Source organism: Panulirus ornatus, chromosome 48, assembly GCF_036320965.1.
Source record: "Panulirus ornatus isolate Po-2019 chromosome 48, ASM3632096v1, whole genome shotgun sequence".
Classification (NCBI taxonomy): domain Eukaryota; kingdom Metazoa; phylum Arthropoda; class Malacostraca; order Decapoda; family Palinuridae; genus Panulirus; species Panulirus ornatus.
In genome coordinates this window covers 18,831,887-18,852,028 of record NC_092271.1, presented here as the reverse complement: position 1 = coordinate 18,852,028, position 20,142 = coordinate 18,831,887, and the positions used below count along the sequence as shown (strand labels likewise).

Genomic DNA, 20,142 nt, shown 5'->3' with positions numbered 1-20,142 from the left:
GCTTAGCTAGCCAGGGAGCCAGTTAGCTAGCCAGGGAGCCGCTTAGCTAGCCAGGGAGCCGCTTAGCTAGCCAGGGAGCCGCTTAGCTAGCCAGGGAGCCGCTTAGCTAGCCAGGGAGCCACTTAGCTAGCCAGGGAGCCGCTTAGCTAGCCAGGGAGCTGCTTAGCTAGCCAGGGAGCTAGCCAGGAATTCAGCTAGCCAGTCATTCAGCCAGCCAGCCAGAGAGCCAGCCAGGGAGCCATCTCACCAGCCCAGGATCCGACCAGCTAGCCAGCCAGCTTGGTACACTTGACAACCCTCCCACCCCTCACCAGGTCACACCTGTCTTCTCCTGACCAGGTAACCCTCCCACCCTCACCAGGTCACACCTGTCCTCTCCTGACCAGGTGGGGAAAGTTCGGGGACAAACCCCCTAACCTCCCCCTCCTCCTCCCTCCAACCCCACCCTATATAACCCACCAGAGACGCCAGGTCACATAAGCTCCCCTTCCCCTCCCCTTGTTCCGCCCCCGCCCCCGCGCCCCCCTTTTCCTCCTGCCCTGTCCTCACCTGAGGGGATGGGAGAGGTGAGCGATGGCCGCCAGTCTCTCCATCAGCTGGAACACCAGGTCCAGGAACTCGTACTTGGACGCCGACGAGGAGAAGGTGGTGCACATGAGGAGGTGCACCTGGATGATGGGCAGGAGCGCCCCCAGCGACGACAGCTGGCTCCTGAACAGCTTGTCCTTCGCGTCGTACTGCCTGCAAGGGTGGGGGAAGACACGGCTGTGGTTACTTCAGCATAGCAGAGGATATGAGAGAGAGAGAGAGAGAGAGAGAGAGAGAGAGAGAGAGAGAGAGAGAGAGAGAGAGAGAGAGAGAGAGAGACAAAGAAAGAGAGAACGAGGTGAAGGGACTATGCATAGGAGTTTATTTTCATTTCATCCGAGAAATGTTGATAGTTATCGTACTTAAAGGAGGGTGGTGGGGGGTTGGGTTTTGGGGGGGTCAGGTTTGCGTGCTGCTCTCGTACACAGGGGACGAAGTTGATGTACGTGAAATTCTCATTTGTCGTACCCAAGAGACGGCCCAGCTTACCGCACGGAAGGCTATGGGGGAAAGAGAGCCTCTCGGTCATTAAGCAAAAACTGGCAAAGTTCAACGCGCTGGCTCATTAGGTCAACGCACCAGCTCGTTAAAGGACAACTTATCAAGTCGTCAAGTTCACCAGAGAGTCAAGTGGGATACGGTGGGAGACGGGGTGAGGGGGAGATAAGTTCCGAACTTGGTTGGCGAGAGCGAGGCGAAAGCTGTTTAGCTGGAAGTTAGTGTTGTGAAGGTTGGGGATGCAGGAGGACGGGTGTGTGTGTGTGTGTGTGTGTGTGTGTGTGTGTGTGTGTTATGGACGATTTGAAAGAGAGAAAAAGATGATGCATAATACTATTACCAATGATAACGATGATAATGATAATAGTAGCTGATAATAATGTAAATAATGATAATGATAGTGATGATAATAATAATGATGATAATAATAATAATAATGATAATAATAATAATAATGATAATAATAATAATAATAATAATAATAATAATAATAATGATAATAATAATAATAATAATAATAATAATAATAATAATAATAATAATAATGATAATAATAATAATGAAAATAATGATAATAGTACTTATGATGATAATGAAAATAGTGATGATGATAACAGTGACAATAATGAAAATAATGACGATGAAAGGGACTAAATTCATAGACCCTGTAAAGACTTCCAAAGATGATTGAAATAAAAGTTTACGAAAAATTTGACCACTGTTTTTTTCTGTGAATGTTTACTGTAACAGATGAGGGGGGGGGGGGGTCTCTCGAGATAAAGATAGCGGAAGGGTAAAAATCCAAGTCTACACATCCATTAGTACTGTACAGGGGAAGGAGTTTTAGTATACCATGAAACATATCAAAGTTCCGCACACAGTACGCGTTCACAATGAAGGGAGAAGAGGGAGGGACGGAGGAGAGAGATGATAAGTGTTACTGCCAACATCTGGTGTAGAGGGTAGTGAAGAGAGGGTAGAGGGTCAGCTGGAGCAGGAGAGAGGGTCAGCTGGTGAAGGGGAGAGGGTCAGCTGGAGCAGGGGAGAGGGTCAGCTGGTGAAGGGGAGAGGGTCAGCTGGTGAAGGGGAGAGGGTCAGCTGGTGAAGGGGAGAGGGTCAGCTGGAGCAGGGGATAGGGTCAGCTGGAGCAGGGGAGAGGGTCAGCTGGTGAAGGGGAGAGGGTCAACTGGAGCAGGGGAGAGGGTCGGCTGATGAAGGGGAGAGGGTCAGCTGGAGAAGGAGAAAGGGTCAGCTGGAGAAGGAGAGAGGGTCAGCTGGTGAAGGGGAGAAGGTCAGTTGGAGCAGGGGAGAGGGTCAGCTGGTGCAGGGGAGAGAACAGGTGAAGTAGAGAACAAAAGTAATTATCACTGGGCAACATGAAGGTTAAGGACACTCCAGAAGGGTAGGGGAGGAATGGATGGAATAGCAAAGAAATGAGTGGAATGGAAGCTAGATGAAAAGGGGAATGGGTCTAATAGGGTGTATCATCATTTCCTCTCTCCCTCCCCCCGAGTCCCAAGTTCCCTATTCAAATTGTATGGTGTTTGATACCTCACGGGTCTTGCGTTCACCGCTAGATATAGCAATTATCTCCCCCTGAATGATGGGAAGTCGTTCGGATAAAAGGGTCACTAAAATTCTTTAGCTCATAAGGATAAGACGGAGGGACGTTTGCTCCAGAAAATGATAACTCGATGACAGATGATCTGGGTGGGGGAACATACGTTGTCGAGGAGGACTCACGTCACCTGGATGATGTGTTAGAAACTAGATACGAAGGTGAGAGACTGCGAAGGAGAAAGGGAAAAGACAATAATCCTCGCTTGATGACTTAAAGACTCGAAAATGTTATTGACGCCATCAAGAGAAAGGCTGAAGGTAGGTAAGTTTTGGAGAGTTAGTCAAATAATGCCATGAAACTTGGTCCCATCGGCAGAGAGGAGAGTACATCATCAGACGTGTGGCATGGCGGGAGTACAGGCACGTTCGTCATGGCTCTCATAGCCCCGATATTGGCAAGGAAGTTGTGTGTGGAGTGTGTGGTAATATTGGCACTTCGGTTGTGTGTCTTGTACTGCCCCGCCTCCTCCTCTCTCCCTCTGGTAGGATGGTGCCGGAGTCTGCTTCTGTTGGCACTATGGTTATGGCCCTCTGTGGCACGACTGATATATGTTATGGAATCATTATACTCAAACATGTGCTTGATTGATCTACTGACTGATTGATAAGTTTGAGACAGAAAGATAGAGTATCTCAAAGGTATGAAGTGGTATAAGTCATTCTTAAACCTATAATATCCTTCTTGGCGCTCACATAAATGTGGTTCATTTTTGGGTTAAAGTTCTCTGCTCTAACGGATCAAGTGTTTGGAGAGGGAGTTGGCGGATGGGGGTCTAGTGGAGACAATGACACACTTCAGAGTCTGTCTGTCTGTCTGTGTTGACTGCAGGTTTAACGGTAGTGTGTGATGGGGAGAGTGTGTCGATGCGGCTTCTTGATATGTTGATGAGTGGGTGGGTTCCTCTGGTGATCGAGGGAGCATAATGCTGGAATGAGTGTGTTACTGAAGTGACCGTGTTGCTGAGGCTAGTATGTTACAATGATGGGTGTGTTCCCGGGACACGTTTGTGTTGCTTAGGCGAGTATGTTGCCGGGGTATGAGTTTGCTGCCGGGGCACGATTGTGTTGCTGAGGAATGTTGCCGGGGTACGAGTGTGTTACCTGGGATACGAGTGTATTGCTGAGGTATGTTGCCAGGGTATGAGTGTGTTGCCGGGGCACTTTGGGTGGTTGGGTGTGGGATGACTTGGCTTACCCGTCCACCTCCCGGAGGAGATTGTCCTGGGTTCTCCTGACGGTTTCCTGCAGGTTTTCCGACAAGGTGTTGATGTTGTGCTTCTCCGTCTCCATGTTCTTCCGCAGTTCGTCCAGCAAGGCCTTGAACAGGATCACCCCGTCCCTCACCGAGTTCTGCAGCTCCCGTATGCTCTGTGGGGTGGCAACTTTGGTTAAGGGGAGTTTAGAAGAAAAGGGAAGACCTACGGTCTCTGGGGTGGGGACATTGGTTAAGGGGAGTTTAAAAAAAAGGGGAAGACCTATGTTCTCTGGGTTGGGAACATTGGTTAAGGGAAGTTTAAAAAAAGAGGGAAGACCTATGTTCTCTGGGGTGGAAACATTGGTTAAGGAGAGCTCAGAGAAACGTGGGAAGACGTGGGTGTGTGATATGGGAGGGACAGATCATGCCATCGGAGGTGAGGGCAGGTGGGTGGGTATCATGGTCAATTAAAGCTACATATCTTAAGATCAAATTACCCCGAGGGATAATACTATCTGGGTTAGACGGTATTCTCCTCCCTGCTGAGACAACATGAACCCACTTAAGGTAATTAAAGTGCATCCTAAGCCTGGACGGTGCCTGACCCCCCCCCCCCCCCCCCCCCCCAGTAAACTGGGGTAAGATAGTATTCCCTGTACTGAGGCCAGATACTGTGTGCTGTTGTGGCAACCATTGACCAGAGGTCAAGGTCAGGCTCACCGGGTGGATGTCACCAGCAGCTTCGCTCTGGTGAAGTCCTGTGATGTCAGAGTGATCAATATCTCTTACCTGCATGAAGGTATGCGTGTGTGCGTGGAGATGTGTGTGCACGCTCGTGGGGTTTTCATGTGTTAGGCGAGGTTATCATGGGAGTCGAATATCATCATAAGGAAGTCCATCTTTTCCCCTGCTTCTGATTCTAGCGCAGCCTCGAAGCTGCGTAGAGGATATTCTTAAAAGCGGAGGCCTGGACTTATATTTATGCGCAGGTGTATAAATGTGTGTGTGTGTGTGTGTGTGTGTGTGTGTGTGTGTGTGTGTGTGTGTGTGTTGTACGTAACTGGCAACATAACCTTCAGTAACCTTCACCTAACCTGACCTAGGCCCTAAGCCTGTAGCACTGCCGAGCTAACGGCAAAACACTCGCTTCTCGATCTACCAGAACCAGAAAATAAGATAAAGAAAAAGAAAATAATCCCACCCTTGAAAGCCTGGACCATGAGCCTCTCTTCATCTCTCCTCCAGCGATCCGTCGTACCTAAGAAAACGCAAGTATTGTGCACCCAGAAGGAAGCACCAGGCAACCCCGATTCATCATAGATGGTTCTTCGTCATTCATGCCATGTCTGTAACAATAGGAAGCTGGGGCACAATACGCAGGATATATATATATATATATATATATATATATATATATATATATATATATATATATATATATATATATATATATATATACACTACATAAATGCTGATTGGGAATTCACATCCACGGCCCGGCATGGGTTCCTGGGTAAGTTGAAGGCTGGTGGAGAGTCAGCCGAGACGAAAGCGGCTTCGGGAGGGAGCGTTTGTTCCCAGAGATCCTGCCTTCACCAGTCACTCTTCAGGTTTCGTTGGTTACTTGAGCTTTAGGCCTATCGACTTGCCAGGAGTCACTGAAGCCGTCAGCCTCAGGTTACGAACCACTGTTCGAAAGAACATTCGTCAGCCCAAGATGATTTCAAGACGACACTTATGCTCTTGCTGTATTAATATCACTACGGCCCCCTTGCTAATTAGATGCGTTGGGGTATTTGGGCTTTAAATCTAGCAGCTGTCAGTGTCATTAGGGCTGTTAGCGTCGAGTGATTACCAATTAAAAAAAATTAAGTATCCTCTTCACTTTTTCAAAATGATTCTAAGACCAAACACGTTTTCCTCCATGTTCGTTGCTAACCTGAAGTTAACAGGGTCATTCATATGAACATTTCCCTTTTCTTGGAATAACTAGATTTCCTATCTTAAAAGTCAACAGTTTCTTAAAAGTTTCAGGCATCGTATTTAATGTGAAATCGAAAATTTGTGTCATCCTTTCGACAATTACCCTAATGTGATTTTTCTTAACAGTAACTTTGACACTGGACTCCGATTTCTCTCACACCAGCCCACTCCATATTCAGAACGCTTATTCCAAAGCCTCATGTCGGCTTTTCTACACACAGGTCAATACCTTGTTAAATTCTAATCGAGAATAACTCTTAAAATCGGAAAATCTAGATATCCATTCCAGAAATCTGGATACCATGATGTCAAACCAGTGTAACATACATGGCTTATGAGGGCTGACCTCCCAACCCTCGCTACAGGAGTGACTTTTTCTAATTCAAAATCCACCCATAGCTAGCTCAAGCCCTTGTCAGTACATGTCCCAAAGGGATTGAAGAGGAAGGGGGACCGACAGAGAGAACTCATTTGCATAACTTTTATATTCCTATGAATAACTCGCAAATATATGTAATCGATGTGAATGTTCATTTGTTGTCTGAGTCCCCCCTTCCACCATTGGACCAGACGAATGTATAATTGCATGTCGCCATAAACCCCATACTGGGCCAATAGAACATTGTGATGAGGGCCTTAGCAGTGAAGATGAGGGTGTAATGGAGAACTGTGACTACAAAGGCAGTAAAGATGGGGGATGACATGAAGATCAAGATGTAATGAAGTTGTAAACTAGTGAACCTGAAGGTGTAGTGAAGATGAGGGGTGTAGTGAAGATGTGGCTAAGTGAAGATGGGGATGTAGTGAAGATGAGGGTGTAGTGAAGATGTGGCTAAGTGAAGATTAGGGGTGTAGTGAAGAGAGCCTTTGATCTGACCTCCAACATAATCCAGGATAAGTGGGAGGCCAGCTGCAGGCCGGGTTAATATCATTACGATCATTATCATAATTGATTATCCTTCTTCCGCCAATATCAATGGAGGAAAAATACGAGTAGTTTTAAAAGGCATGTATCATGCAAGTACAAACATAGAGGTTATCACACGTTCACTGATAAATGTCAGGAAAACTGAATATACTTCACCTTCATTAGATAATTCAAAGAAAAAAAATTGTGACGTGGTTCTGTCCTTAAGTAGAGGTGAACAAGATAACAGTGATATGTGAAGTCTGTGAAGTAGTCTTTCTCAAGGTATGATGTCTTGTCTACGTATTGGTAATCGACGAAGAAATTACATTTAGCAAGCTGTTTTGGTAGAGTGAAAATAATGAGTGGTGACTGTGTTGGCGGTGCTGTGTGAAGTGGGTGTTTGTGAAGAGCCTTTGCGGTCATTGTGATATACGAGTGTGTGCATTTTGTGTGGTCAGTTTGCGCGCGCGCGCGTGTATGTATGTGTGTGTGTGTGTGTGTGTGTGTGTGTGTGTGTTTGTGTGTGTGTGTGTGTGTGTGTGATTACCTATTTATGCTGTAAGGGAAGAGAATTTATCCTCATGGTTCCCCCAAATTTTGAACTTTTTCAGCAATCATTCAACTTTTAAAATTCTGCATGCTGCCCACACTCACAGTTCCATCACCCGGTGTATTCCATCCATCCTCTACTTTTAGACTCTAAAAGTACATCTTCATATCTTCCTTTTCTAACAAGTTTCTTGCTTAATTTCGTGTTATGGTCTCTGAATGTCCCATCCTCGCATATTTCGACATGTTTCCCATCATCCAACGTTTGAATACTTAGATATAGCGATCAGGTCACCTCTTCTTCTCTCTGCCACAGGGACAAAGAGCTTTCTCTCTTACCGTCTTTGCTGCCTCTTCTCTAGAACCTTTTCTCTTAGTTCTTTGTGCCTCTCAGAAGCCTAAGGTACTCATGGTCGTTCTCCTTCCCTGCACATTTTACAGAACCTCCCACCGCCACCACAATGACCCTAAACTTCTGCCCACTGAACTCCATTTCCTAGTTCACGTTACCAGAGAATTGGTCGAGTTCTGTGTAATTTCCACGATAATATCTCCTCTTTGAGTCAGGCTTCATCGCTCTGTGTGTGTGTGTGTGTGTGTGTGTGTGTGGGTGGGTGTGTGTGGGTGGATGGGTGCGTGTGTGTGTGTGTAGGGTAGATGCCTAACTTATAAAAGGGCAATCCGTCTATACCAGTCGATCTTTAACAATGGTATTCGTGACCTCCCCTGGGAAATGAATAACATAGCCAACCCTTTGCAGACGTTGTCTGATTTTCCTAGAACAAAAAATCCATTTTCTACCACGGGTTGCACAATTACATGAAGTACCTTTGACTACACACAGTCGCCATGAATTCATTTAGACTCTCTCTCTCTCTCTCTCTCTCTCTCTCTCTCTCTCTCTCTCTCTCTCTCTCTCTCTCTCAAAGCCTGCAGAGAGAAAAAAAAAAAGGTAATATGAACGAGACATCCTCACAATTTATGAAACAACAAAGGAAAATAAAACGTAGTTTTCGGGAACGAGTGCGGCGGACCAATCTTGTGTTTCGGAAGAGGGAAGCCTCCCGCTCACACGGATCTGAGGGAAGAAGAGGCATAATTCCGGGTCACGCAATGTTGAGCCATCGGCCTGGGTTAGGTGCGTTCCCAGGAGCTGTCTGCCCCGCGTGGGTTAGGGGGTGAGGGAGCACTGCTGACTGGTGGTGGGAAAGAAGGAGAGGGAGGGAAGGTGTTCTTCTTTGGGGGAGGGGTACAACACGGTGATTGGATCTGGTGTTAAGTGTAAAGTACAGGACAGGATGTTTTGTGTTAAGTGTAAAGTACAGGACAGGATGTTTTGTGTTAAGTGTAAAGTACAGGACAGGATGTTTTGTGTTAAGTGTAAAGTACAGGACAGGATGTTTTGTGTTAAGTGTAAAGTACAGAACAGGAGGTTTATACGAGTGTATTTGTGTGCATTTGTCTCAATGTCGTAATGAGTGTCTTTGCATTTGTCCTCTGCATGTCCATGTGTTTATAAATGCATGGATGTTTGTGTATGTTTATGTAAGGGTATGCGCGTGTACGTATGAGCATTCCTTTGTATATGTACGTGTGTGTATTGCTTTGTTGCTGGTGTGTCTGTGCGTGTTTATGTGTGTGTGTGTGTGTGTGTGTGTGTGTGTGTGTGTGTGTGTGTGTGTGTGTGTGTGTGTGCGGGTAGGTAGGTCTGTCTACAGTGGGGAAGAGGGTGGGGAATGTGTTTCCCATTCCTTAACTCGTTCTTCGTTTGTTCCATTCCTCCATGACCGAGCCACCCACCTCCCCTCTCTGGTCTCGCCTCTGTAACGGAGGCTGGAGCTTCCCGTGTTCCGGTTTCTTGCAAATTTAACAGCACCTTCAGCCACAATGGCCCCCCCTGGTTTTGGGCTGCGATACTTTTTTCTCCCTAACACACACACACACACACACACACACTCTCTCTCTCTCTCTCTCTCTCTCTCTCTCTCTCTCTCTCTCTCTCTCTCTCTCTCTCTCTCTCTCTCTCTCTCTCTCTCTCTCTCTCTCTCTCTAGACACTGATAGATAAGACGGTAATATGACTGTGATAGCTATTACTCCATACCTGAAGGTATTATGATTAGATATTCCTCCATGCCAGAAGATATTACGATAGATATCACTCCCTATCTGTGGATACTATGGTAGGAATTCCACCGTGTATAAAGATATCATGATAGATGTAACGCCATATCTGAAGGTATGATAATAATAGATATTACTCCAGTGACCGTAGATGTTATAACAGATATTCCTCTAGTACAAGGATTTTGTTGACTACTCTCAGCAAATAACCTTTGCCCTAAAAACCTCTCGATATTGATGAATTCTGCCACATCATCAATAGATATTTACACGTAACCTGGCACAGTTGATGGATATTCCCGTATCATCAATAGATATTTACACGTACCTTACACAGTTGATGGCTATTCCCATATCATCAATAGATATTCACTCGTTCCTGACACAGTTGATGGATATTCCCATATCATCAATAGATATTGACACGTAACCTGACACAGTTGATGGATATTCTCACACCATCAATAGATATTCACTCGTTCCTGACACAGTTGATGGATATTCCCGTATCATCAATAGATATTGACACGTAACCTGACACAGTTGATGGATATTCCCACATCATCAATAGATATTTACACGTAACCTGACACAGTTGATGGATATTCCCACATCATCAATAGATATTGACACGTAACCTGACACAGTTGATGGATATTCCCACACCATCACTAGATATTCACTCGTCCCTGACACAATATAAAAGATATTATCCCAGAATATAACGCAAATGCGTCATGCCAATTATGCTTCAGCAACACAAGCATGATAACAACAACAACAACAACAAACAAAAACATTGTTGTCTTTCTATTTTTCTATGTATATACATACGTAACAAATGTAACGACCTGAATGACGTAACGGCCTCGTTCGCTCTTTTGTTACCCACACCCATAGTTACCTGCTACTGACATTTCCCTCTCCACCCTCCGACCCCTTCCCTCCCCTCCCCCCTCCCCCCCATACGAACAGTGTCAAAGCCTCAGTTGAATGTTACAGAGATGGTCCGTGGTATATGGGTCTGCGATGGTTCACACAGCATACATAGAGGAGGGCAGTGGGGGGACAAATTTAGGTCTTTGCCCCACCACTCAACAACCCCCCACCCACCCAACGACACTGTCTGTCTGTCTGTCTGTTGAGGATGATCAGAGGATAAATCCGAAGGTACGGTGGAATGTTGTTAGTGGAGTGGGATTTATTCTTGAACACACACACACACACACACACACACACACGCACACACAACAGAGCAGGCGCCGACCCACTATATAAACAGACTCAAACGTATTCACACACACACACACGTATACAGATGTTGACACTTTATATAAGTACAATTAGGCACTATATAAGAACCAAACAAGGACAGGTCGAGACTTTTTAAGAACAGATCGACACTGCGAGAACAGGTTGGCACTTTACAAGAACAAGGTCGACACTTTACAAGGACAGGTAGTCACTTTACAAGGACAGGTTGGCACTTTATAAGGACAGGTCGACTCTCTACAAGAACAGGTAGACACTTTACAAGAACAGGTAGACACTTTACAAGGACAGGTAGACACTTTACAAGGACAGGTAGTCACTTTACAAGGACAGGTTGGCACTTTATAAGGACAGGTAGACACTTTACAAGAACAGGTAGACACTTTACAAGAACAGGTAGACACTTTACAAGGACAGGTAGACACTTTACAAGGACCGGTAGACACTTTACAGGGACAGATAAACATTCTACAAGAACAGGTCGACACTTTACAAGAACAGGTCGACACTTTACATGCAGAGGTCGACACTTAACATGCAGAGGTCGGCACTTACCATGGCAGCTCGGTCGAGCTTCTGACGGGCTTGGGTGTAGGCTGTATCGATAGGCAGGAGTGTCTCCCCGGGGAGCTTATAGAGAAGTGTGGGGAGACAATTGGTTAGTAAGGCAAGCACTGTTAGTGGCCAGCAGGGGGCGGGCGGGGAGGGAGACACACGTGAATGTCTAGACTACGGTAAGAGTTACATGTGTGGGTGTGTGTGTGTGTCTTGTGGATATGTGCATGTTTGTGGGTTAGTGTACGTGGATATGTATCAGTAATAATAATAACAATAATAATAATAATAATAATAATAATAATAATAATGATAATAATGATGATAATAATGATAATGATAATGATAGTAATGATAATAATAGTAATGATAATCATAATGATAATAATAATCAATAATAATAATGATAATGATAATGATAATTATAATAATGATAATAATAATAGTAATAATAACGATAATACTAATTAATGATAATAATGATAATAATAATAATAATGATAATAATAATAATAATAATAATAATGATAATAATAATAATAATAATAATAATAATAATGCCAATACTATTACTACTACTAGTACTACTACGACTACTATTAATAATGATAATAATGACAATGATGATAATAATGATAATGATAATAATAATAATAATAATCATAATAATAATAATTATAATAATAATAATGATAACAACAACGATGATACTAATGATAATGACATTATACCAGTTGATATCACGAACGGCTGGAAATGTACAGAAAATATGAATGCAACGCAGACTTTGGTTGCGGTAATAAAGGAGGGGAATGTTATACGGGCAATCTTTGCACAAAGACAAGGCTGGAGGGTAAGATACAGTCTACTGGTAGTTGATGACGTCCCCGATAGTTAGGATGGGGTTGTTCTTATGGCTGTTTGTCTGTAGGGGCTACGGTGGGCTTGATGCGGTCGCCTGTATGCGAACTGCGACCCGAGAGAAGAGGGATTTCTAGTGGCAGATTACGGTGGCGGGAATGGTGTTGTTGTGTCGTCCCGGGTTGTCGGATGGTTTCGAGGTGTGTGTGTGTGTGTGTGTGTGTGTGTGTGTGTGTGTGTGTGTGTGTGTGTGTGTGCAGTTAGTTACTTGTGTATAGTTTGTGGTCCGGTTCATGAGCAGTGTCTCATAGGTATGGAGTTGATACATTGGATCTCACTTTCAGTCACCACTTAAAGTTAACCTCTTGAGGACAGCGGTGCGATCCTTCAGGACAACCGGTACGGCCCTTGAAGTGCAGCGGTCTGATCTCTAAGGACGACGGTACTATCCTTGGGTATGATGATTTGGCCTCTGACCCTGATCTCTTAGAGTCAGGCCAGAGGTCACACCCAAAGCGTCTCATTATCAAACCCAAGTGTCGTTCTTTCTGCTCATGGGACCTACTGCCTCGTACCCAAGGACCGTACACTCTCGTACCCAAGGATCGTACACTCTTGTACCCTCGTACCGTCTCGTGCCCAAGGGTCGTACACTCTTGTACTCAAGGGTCGTACCGTCTCGTGCCCAAGGGTCGTACCGTCTCGTACCCAAAGCTTGGACTGTCCTTGCTCACTATACCAATGCAGATCTCCACAGGCATAAGATCACTCATCATTACCACTATACATCAACTTCTCCAGTTGATCAAAGTCACAACATTGCCTCCACATCTTGACGCTACACGACTGAATTACCTCATACCAACTTCTCCCGCGATCCTGTTAATCATACGTGAAGGATTCCTCCTTCAGTCTGGGGCCTAAGGCGTACGTCAGATTCATACATCTATTTCCAGTTTACTTCACAATCGAGTGACGTCCGGTAGATTAATGGTTTATGGCTCTGGATCTATTAACTAATGAATATTCTACTCATCTACGTATACCCCTGTCTATCTGTCTGGGACACAAGCTTCTGAATGCCACTGGAAGGAAATTGTTAGCGTTATTCCTGGAAATATCGCCTCGTTCCTTTATCTACTCCAAAGTGATCATTCTTTCCAGTATTTTGTGCACGGTTTCCAGGCATGGCTCAGAACCCCAATGTTTACAAGGAATACAGAAGGGAACCAGGCGTTTTAATGGTCACTGTGGTCAAAGTAGAAAAGCCAAGTGTTCTGATGGGATCCGTGCAATTCGTGGCCCTCCGTATGATTACTCTGAGGTCAGATCTGTACGAGTGCAATCATCTATCTGTGTTCTTGATTACCTGTTGATCACATGGACGTTGTTCGACCCAGCAATGAATGAGACGTTCTTCGAATCACCGAATCACCACGATCCCCCCGACAAATGATGTCGTCCCCTTGTGAGGTTAAGTCTTCGTGAAGTCTGAGTTAATGGATCAGTCTTGCTTGCCTTGTCGCTGAAGCTCAATTCGTCAGACTTATCACTGAAAGCCTCAGTATTAAGTAAGCCTTTCCAATTAAGCTTTGGTCTTCACCATTAATCATCCCTTCTGTTGTAGCTTTAGTCATGATCAGACTTGCAACTGATGTCCCAGTCTTAACCAGTCTTGCTTCAGAAGCCTCAGTCTTTAAAGATCTTTACCGCTGGGGACCCAGTCTTCATAAGCCTTGTCCCATGGGGACCCAGTCTTCGCTAGTAGAATCGAAACATTTAATCATACTTCACTAAAGTCTAATTACCATTATGATACTAAGGTGTAAACACCAAAGGTTGGAACGCAAATAGATTATGTATTAGACCGTAAGTAATCATGACAGTATTTTCGAGGTCAGTAACTTCGAATAATATTCTTTGTTACACAGATCGTGCACAAAGTAAGAGGACTTCTCGTGTATATATCAGAAGATACGATGCGTGTGTGTGTGTGTGTGTGTGTGTGTGTGTGTGTGTGTGTGTGTGTGTGTGTGTGTGTGGGAAGGAGTAACATGTCTACGAGGTAGCTTTGTGCTGGAAAGAGGAGGTGGGGTGGGGGTGGTAACTGGAACTGCATAGTGGTTGGGAGCAAGAGGAGGAGGGTGGAGGGGCGGGGTGTACGTGGGATAGAAGGTTGGTCCTAGAACAGGAGGAGCAACTCTCTGGATTCTTATACTCCCATGAGACCGCAGGCCCCATTCCCGGGCTCACGGCATGGAAGGCTGACGAGACTTTTGTGGTCGTGGTGTTCGTAGAATTGGTCACTGCTGTATTCAAGTCCCCTCCTCCCCCCCTTCCCTCCCCCCACACACACCTCCCCAGCCCCAGGATTAAGCTAGGCCCCCCTCCTTCCCTCCTCCTCCTCTCTCTCCCATGAGAGAATGCCGACCCCCCCGAAAACCTTCCAACACCACCGCCTCCTTCCAAGTGGTGGTTGTAAAAAGATTAAAGCTTCTCGTTTTGGGTTGTATAGCCTGATTTCCCATTGTTTAGGTCATAGAGCAGATTTTTCCCCCGGCGTTCAGGTCACACAGCTAATTTTCTTCTCCTTTAGGTCATTCGCCTGATTTCCTCTTGTCTGAGTGTCACATACCTGATTGTCCCTTTAGTTTTGAGATCATACGTCCGATTTCCCCCTTATGTAGGTCATACACTTGATTGCCCCTTTCTTGTGAGCCATACACACGAGCACTAACTCTGTTTCGTCACATATCTAACTTTTCTTTCGTTTAGGCCATACACCTGATTTCCCTTTGTCTAAAAGTTTTACGTCTGATTTCTCTCTGCTCAAGTTATACTCCGGATTTCCTTTTGTCTAAGTCATACACCTGATTTCCTGCGGTTCAGGTCATACACCTGATTTCCCCAGACATTTGCTGAGTGTATTTGTCTCGTGGCTCATGGCCAAGCTACCCACCAGACGCGAAAGGTCCCCCGCTGGAGGATAAGAAAGTGGAGTGAAAAAGCTGGCAGTACCCAACTGAGTGATGAGAAACTCTCACATTTCCTGTTGGAATGAGTGCATGATTCCCCGCTGAGTGATGGAGGAGCGAACAATAACCCACAAACAGATGAGAAACTCAACATTTCCCCCGTGAGGGGCGAGAGAATGAACAGTTTCCAGCCGGGTAATGAGGAAGCGGGCAAAGTCCCACCGCCCTAAAATGTTTTGATATATTGGTTCCTGCTGGCGAACACTTGCGCTGGCGTACGCATAGACGCAATCAATTCTTTGGGAAATTTGAGGCGAATGCTAGAATTAAATGTGGTGACACAATAATCCGTCTGCGGGTATATGTTTAAGGGTTGCTCTATGAGATTTGTTTGCTTCATATTCAAGTGAATCATGAATCGAGTCTTCTTCGTTTAGAACATAGACACTATCTTTTTTCTTTCATCGTGTGGATCGAGTGCTTCATACTCTGTTGGCGTCTTTGTTACTGGTATTTCATCTGTCTTACTGTGCATTACCTCCCTGTGTGACATACAGATAGTAAGTGCAATACTCTGGGTTTTATAAGGGTTGTAGATTAAGACAGATATGTATTTTTTCCACTTCTCGTTGATGAATTAGACGAATTCCAGGGATTCCAATCTTAAGGGTAGTTGTGCTCCGTACAATATCTTTGTGTACACTTAGAATGCTTTCTGATATACTTCTTTATCAGATTTGCTACAGGTAGTCTGTATAGACCATCCTTGGTTTCACCTCATGCTTGACAAAAGAAGGTGAAGTATGATGCTGCTTCCTGCACCATTTGCGAAAACGCTGGAGGAGTATGAGCTTCGAGAGCGCTCCACAACAAAAGGATAATACCAATTCTCCCTGATGGATCGGTACGTTTTCTTATTCCTGCTGCTAGACGTTCGCGTGGAGGTACTCACGACAGGGTCGGCCCAAAGTAAATTAAACATCGAGGAAGACTGTCTCGGTGAATCTCTGTAGCCATGTGGACAAATAATCCATTATCTAATGATGGTGAAATGGTATGACTAGTCCGCGAGGGTATAGTGAAAGGGGTTACATACGGAGCGCTCTTTAAGAATCCTGTGAGTGCGTTGCCAGTCTGTACAGTATTTCTTGCTTATCAGAAGTCTCAAAAAGGGAAGTAGACCCCTGGCTCGACATCGACAAACGTTTGAGGTAGGTTTTCAGGTTCTTGATATAGGTTTGGTAAGGCTAGTTTGGGTTTTCAGGTAAGGATAGGTTAGGTTTCAGGTAAGGTTAGGTTAGGTTTTAAACTTCAGTCGTTAATGATACATTAGGTTTTAGGTAAGGTTGTGCAACTTAAGCTTGGCTAGGTCAGATATTTTTTTTTCCCGGTTACGTTAATTATAGAGGGCTGCAGAGTACAGTGTAGATGGCAGCTCGAAGACGTAACAGTCTGTGGAAGGTTTACGTCCCAGTGGATGATACTTGTGTGTATGCTAAAGATGCTTCCTTCCACTCGTCGATACACAGACTGAAGCATTAAGGTGTCCTCGTAGTATTGCTGTGATTACCTCGAATCCTTGTGACCTGGTGCGCCTCCCAGGCCAAGGCGCGGTCTGCTGTGGTGAAGGGCGCAGCGGTGAGGGCGGTGCTAGTCATGCAAACCTCGGGTAGAATTTATGTCGGTAAGCTAGGCTATCACTCCTCGCTGATGGATAATCAAAGCTAAGCTGATGGTCGTGATGACGGCATGTATCATCTTGATGAACAGAGTCCAGTTACGGTGGAATTCATAGAATATTGGGATGTATATATGTATACCCCCTGGGGAGAGGGGGAGATACTTCCCTCGTATTCCCTGCGTGTCGTAGAAGGCGACCAAAAGGGGGAGGGAGCGGGGGACTGGAAATCCTCCCCTACTGTTTTTTACTTTTCCTCTTTTTTACAAAAAAAAGGGAACAGAGAAGGGGGCCAAGTGTAGATATCTCCTCTAAGGCCCAGTCCTCTGTTTTCAACGCTACCTCGCAAACGCGGGAAATGGCGTATTTGTATGATATATATATATATATATATATATATATATATATATATATATATATATATATATATATATATATATATATATATATATAAATCGTCTAGTGGTCCAGTCATAACAGGTCTCCACACACACACTGTCTCTACCATAACCTCCCATTCTCTTCATCTAATATCCTATGTCTTCTTACCTTCCGTCCTTACCCCTACTGTCTCGCCCAGCCGTGCCTTCACCATAAGTCAGTTGGGATCTCCCTGCATTTCATCCACCAGAACCTACTCTCTCCAGCTAGGTCTACTTAGTCCGTCAGCTCTCTCTCTCTCTCTCTCTCTCTCTCTCTCTCTCTCTCTCTCTCTCTCTCTCTCTCTCTCTCTCTCTCTCTCTCTCTCTCTCTCTCTCTCTCTCTCTCTCAGGTCTCGTCGGGTCTTAGCTTTCGCCACAAACTGTTCCCTCAGCATCTCTCCCTACACTACTTACCTCACCACCACCTCCTCCTCCTCCTCCTTCTCTGATATATATTCAGTCTCGTGTTGAGGATTACCTGTCCCCAGACTTGGATGCATTTTATCCTCCTTATTTCCCAATGTGCCTCCCTCTACCAACTGGAAAATGATCCGCCATCATTCCTGCACTCGTAAACTCTCACGTGCCCGCTACTCAAACACAACTGTTCTCTCCCCATTTGTGTTTGTATGAAATTTCTCCAAAGTTTACCACTTCAGACGTCTTCACCAGAGGCCATAGCTCCTACACCAACTCACTGGAAACAAGTGCACCGTCTACAGAGCACCCACCTCCCATTTCCTTCCTACACAGCGTGATTAAAGTCCTCATCCCGTGATTCTTTTTTTTAGCAATTATCCCTCCGCGTGCTAATCACCGCATACACTGAATGTCCTTGATGACATAACACATCCGGGTCATTACCCTCACCCTCTGAACTTAGGCATATCGTCCTTCACAAGGTCCCCGGCGCCTGGAACTTAGGCATGTCGTCCTTCACAAGGTCCCCGGCGCCTGGAACTTAGGCATATCGTCCATCACAAGGTCCCCGGCGCCTGGAACTTAGGCATATCGTCCATCACAAGGTCCCCGGCGCCTGGAACTTAGTCACATCATCTTCCAAAAAGGTCTTCAACATACTGGACTCGGGCCCGGGTCCATCGTACTCCACAAGGTTTCCGACCCCTGATATTCACTTCTCGTGCGACCAACGACACGCGTCCGTCCTCCCACAAGATGTGCCACCCTCAGCAAGTGCCACAAGGCGACGCAGGTCATTCCACGACGCTTTCATTTTATTTTCTCTCTATCCGACCGTCCTGTGGAGACCTGGAAGCATCGCGCCTTTCGGTGAAATTCCTGGAAATCCGCTCTGGCTTAAGCTTCCCCCATGCAGATGTCATTGAAGGTCCTTGATGCACCAGAAATGTACTTTCTACCCAATTTGCGTCACGCCTTCATACACGTTACCTTTCCTAACGAGGAAATTATTCCTCGGTGTTAAGTTACCCATACGCGTTTCATGAGGTAACGGCGCAATCATTGGTCTCCCGGCTGGTCCTCTGGGTTACGTCACCTCCCGTAGAGCCGTGAGCCAATCACAGGAAACCATATGGTTCCCTCCCTTTGGGACTGGGAACCAATCGCAGGACACTATGGAACCACGTGATCAGCTCCTCCTCCTTACTCCAACAGCTTCCTGGTCCAACACAGTTCCCTAGCTGGAGGACCCCCACTGTAAGGCGTGTCTGCCATTCACCGAGAGACCTCGGCACAGGACATATCCTCCTCCCCTGTTGAATCTCCCCAATCGGATGTCCTCTCCCTTATTAACTCCCTCCCCCCCAAAATCAAACACACTCTTTCCTTTAAGCACCCCATATTTAGTAGCCCCCGCCCCATCTCATCCGTAAACTTCTCATAACAAATCCATGTTCCTGTTCACTCCCTACCCCTGTCACTTCCTCCCCTGTTTACTCCCCACATCGTACGTCCCCACCCCCTCTTAACTCCCCCACTTAAGATCTCCAGCCTGAAGAACTACCGAACATGCGGATGAACACCACATTCGAAAGCTCTCATTGAATAACAGCCTCACCGATAACTCCTCCCTCTAGACTGTCTCCTACTCCACATACACTCACCTGGGTAATTTGGACAAGCGCCCACGAAGTTTGAAGTAAACCATCGGGTCGCTTAAGGCGAATCACCAGCGTAGCCCAAGGTAAACCAACCGGGGTTACTTGATGTAAACCAACCGGGGTAACTTGATGTAAACCAACCGGGGTAACTTGATGTAAACCAACCGGGGGGAACTTGATGTAAACCATCAACGTAACTTAAGGTAAACCACCCATTTAACTTAGGGTAAATCACCCAGTTGACTTGAGGTAAACAACCCGCGTGATTTAAGGTAACTGGGTAACTTCTCTACTGGGTTAGTAATCCATCAGAGGTATGGTAATCCTTCAGAGTAATCCCTTCGTAACGAAAATCTTCATACCGTGACCCCCCTTCCCCCCAACCCACTGAATTACTCCCCATCGGCGCCTCCCTAAGATGGTATACCACCTCCTGTTTAACTACCTAACCTTGCCCATGAAACTACCGACTGACCCATGTGCAACTTGCCACTAGGCCTAAGTTACCATTCTGGATGGCTAACTTGCCATTGGACCTAAGTTGCCCCCTCCTGAGTAGCTAACTTGCCACAAGACTTAGATTACCCTCCTAAGGAGTTAACTCTTTACTTAAGTCACCCTCCTGGGTAGCTAACTTGCCACTAGACCTAAGCTACACTCCAGGGTGGCTAGCTTGCCACTAGACAATCTCAGATGTAATCCTCCCTACTGAGATAACTTGCTATCAAGTGACTTGTTACCGAACAGTATCGAAGATCCTAAAGAGACATACATTTTTATAGGTTCTAGTCTTCTTTGACACAATTCTGTGGGTTCTGTTCTTCATCAATAC

General features: G+C 45.6%; 1 protein-coding gene across 1 annotated transcript in view; it reads right to left on the bottom strand.

Annotated features, from left to right (window-relative positions):
- LOC139764179 (uncharacterized) overlaps nt 1-20,142 on the bottom strand; it is an 89,362-nt gene that overhangs the window by 47,540 nt on the left and 21,680 nt on the right. Inside the window, exons 5-7 of the mRNA XM_071690737.1 lie at nt 11,294-11,368; nt 3,902-4,074; nt 550-741 (exon numbers count right to left, since the gene is read on the bottom strand). Of these exons, the coding sequence (XP_071546838.1) occupies nt 550-741; nt 3,902-4,074; nt 11,294-11,368 (440 nt within the window). The remainder of the gene's footprint in view (nt 1-549; nt 742-3,901; nt 4,075-11,293; nt 11,369-20,142) is intronic.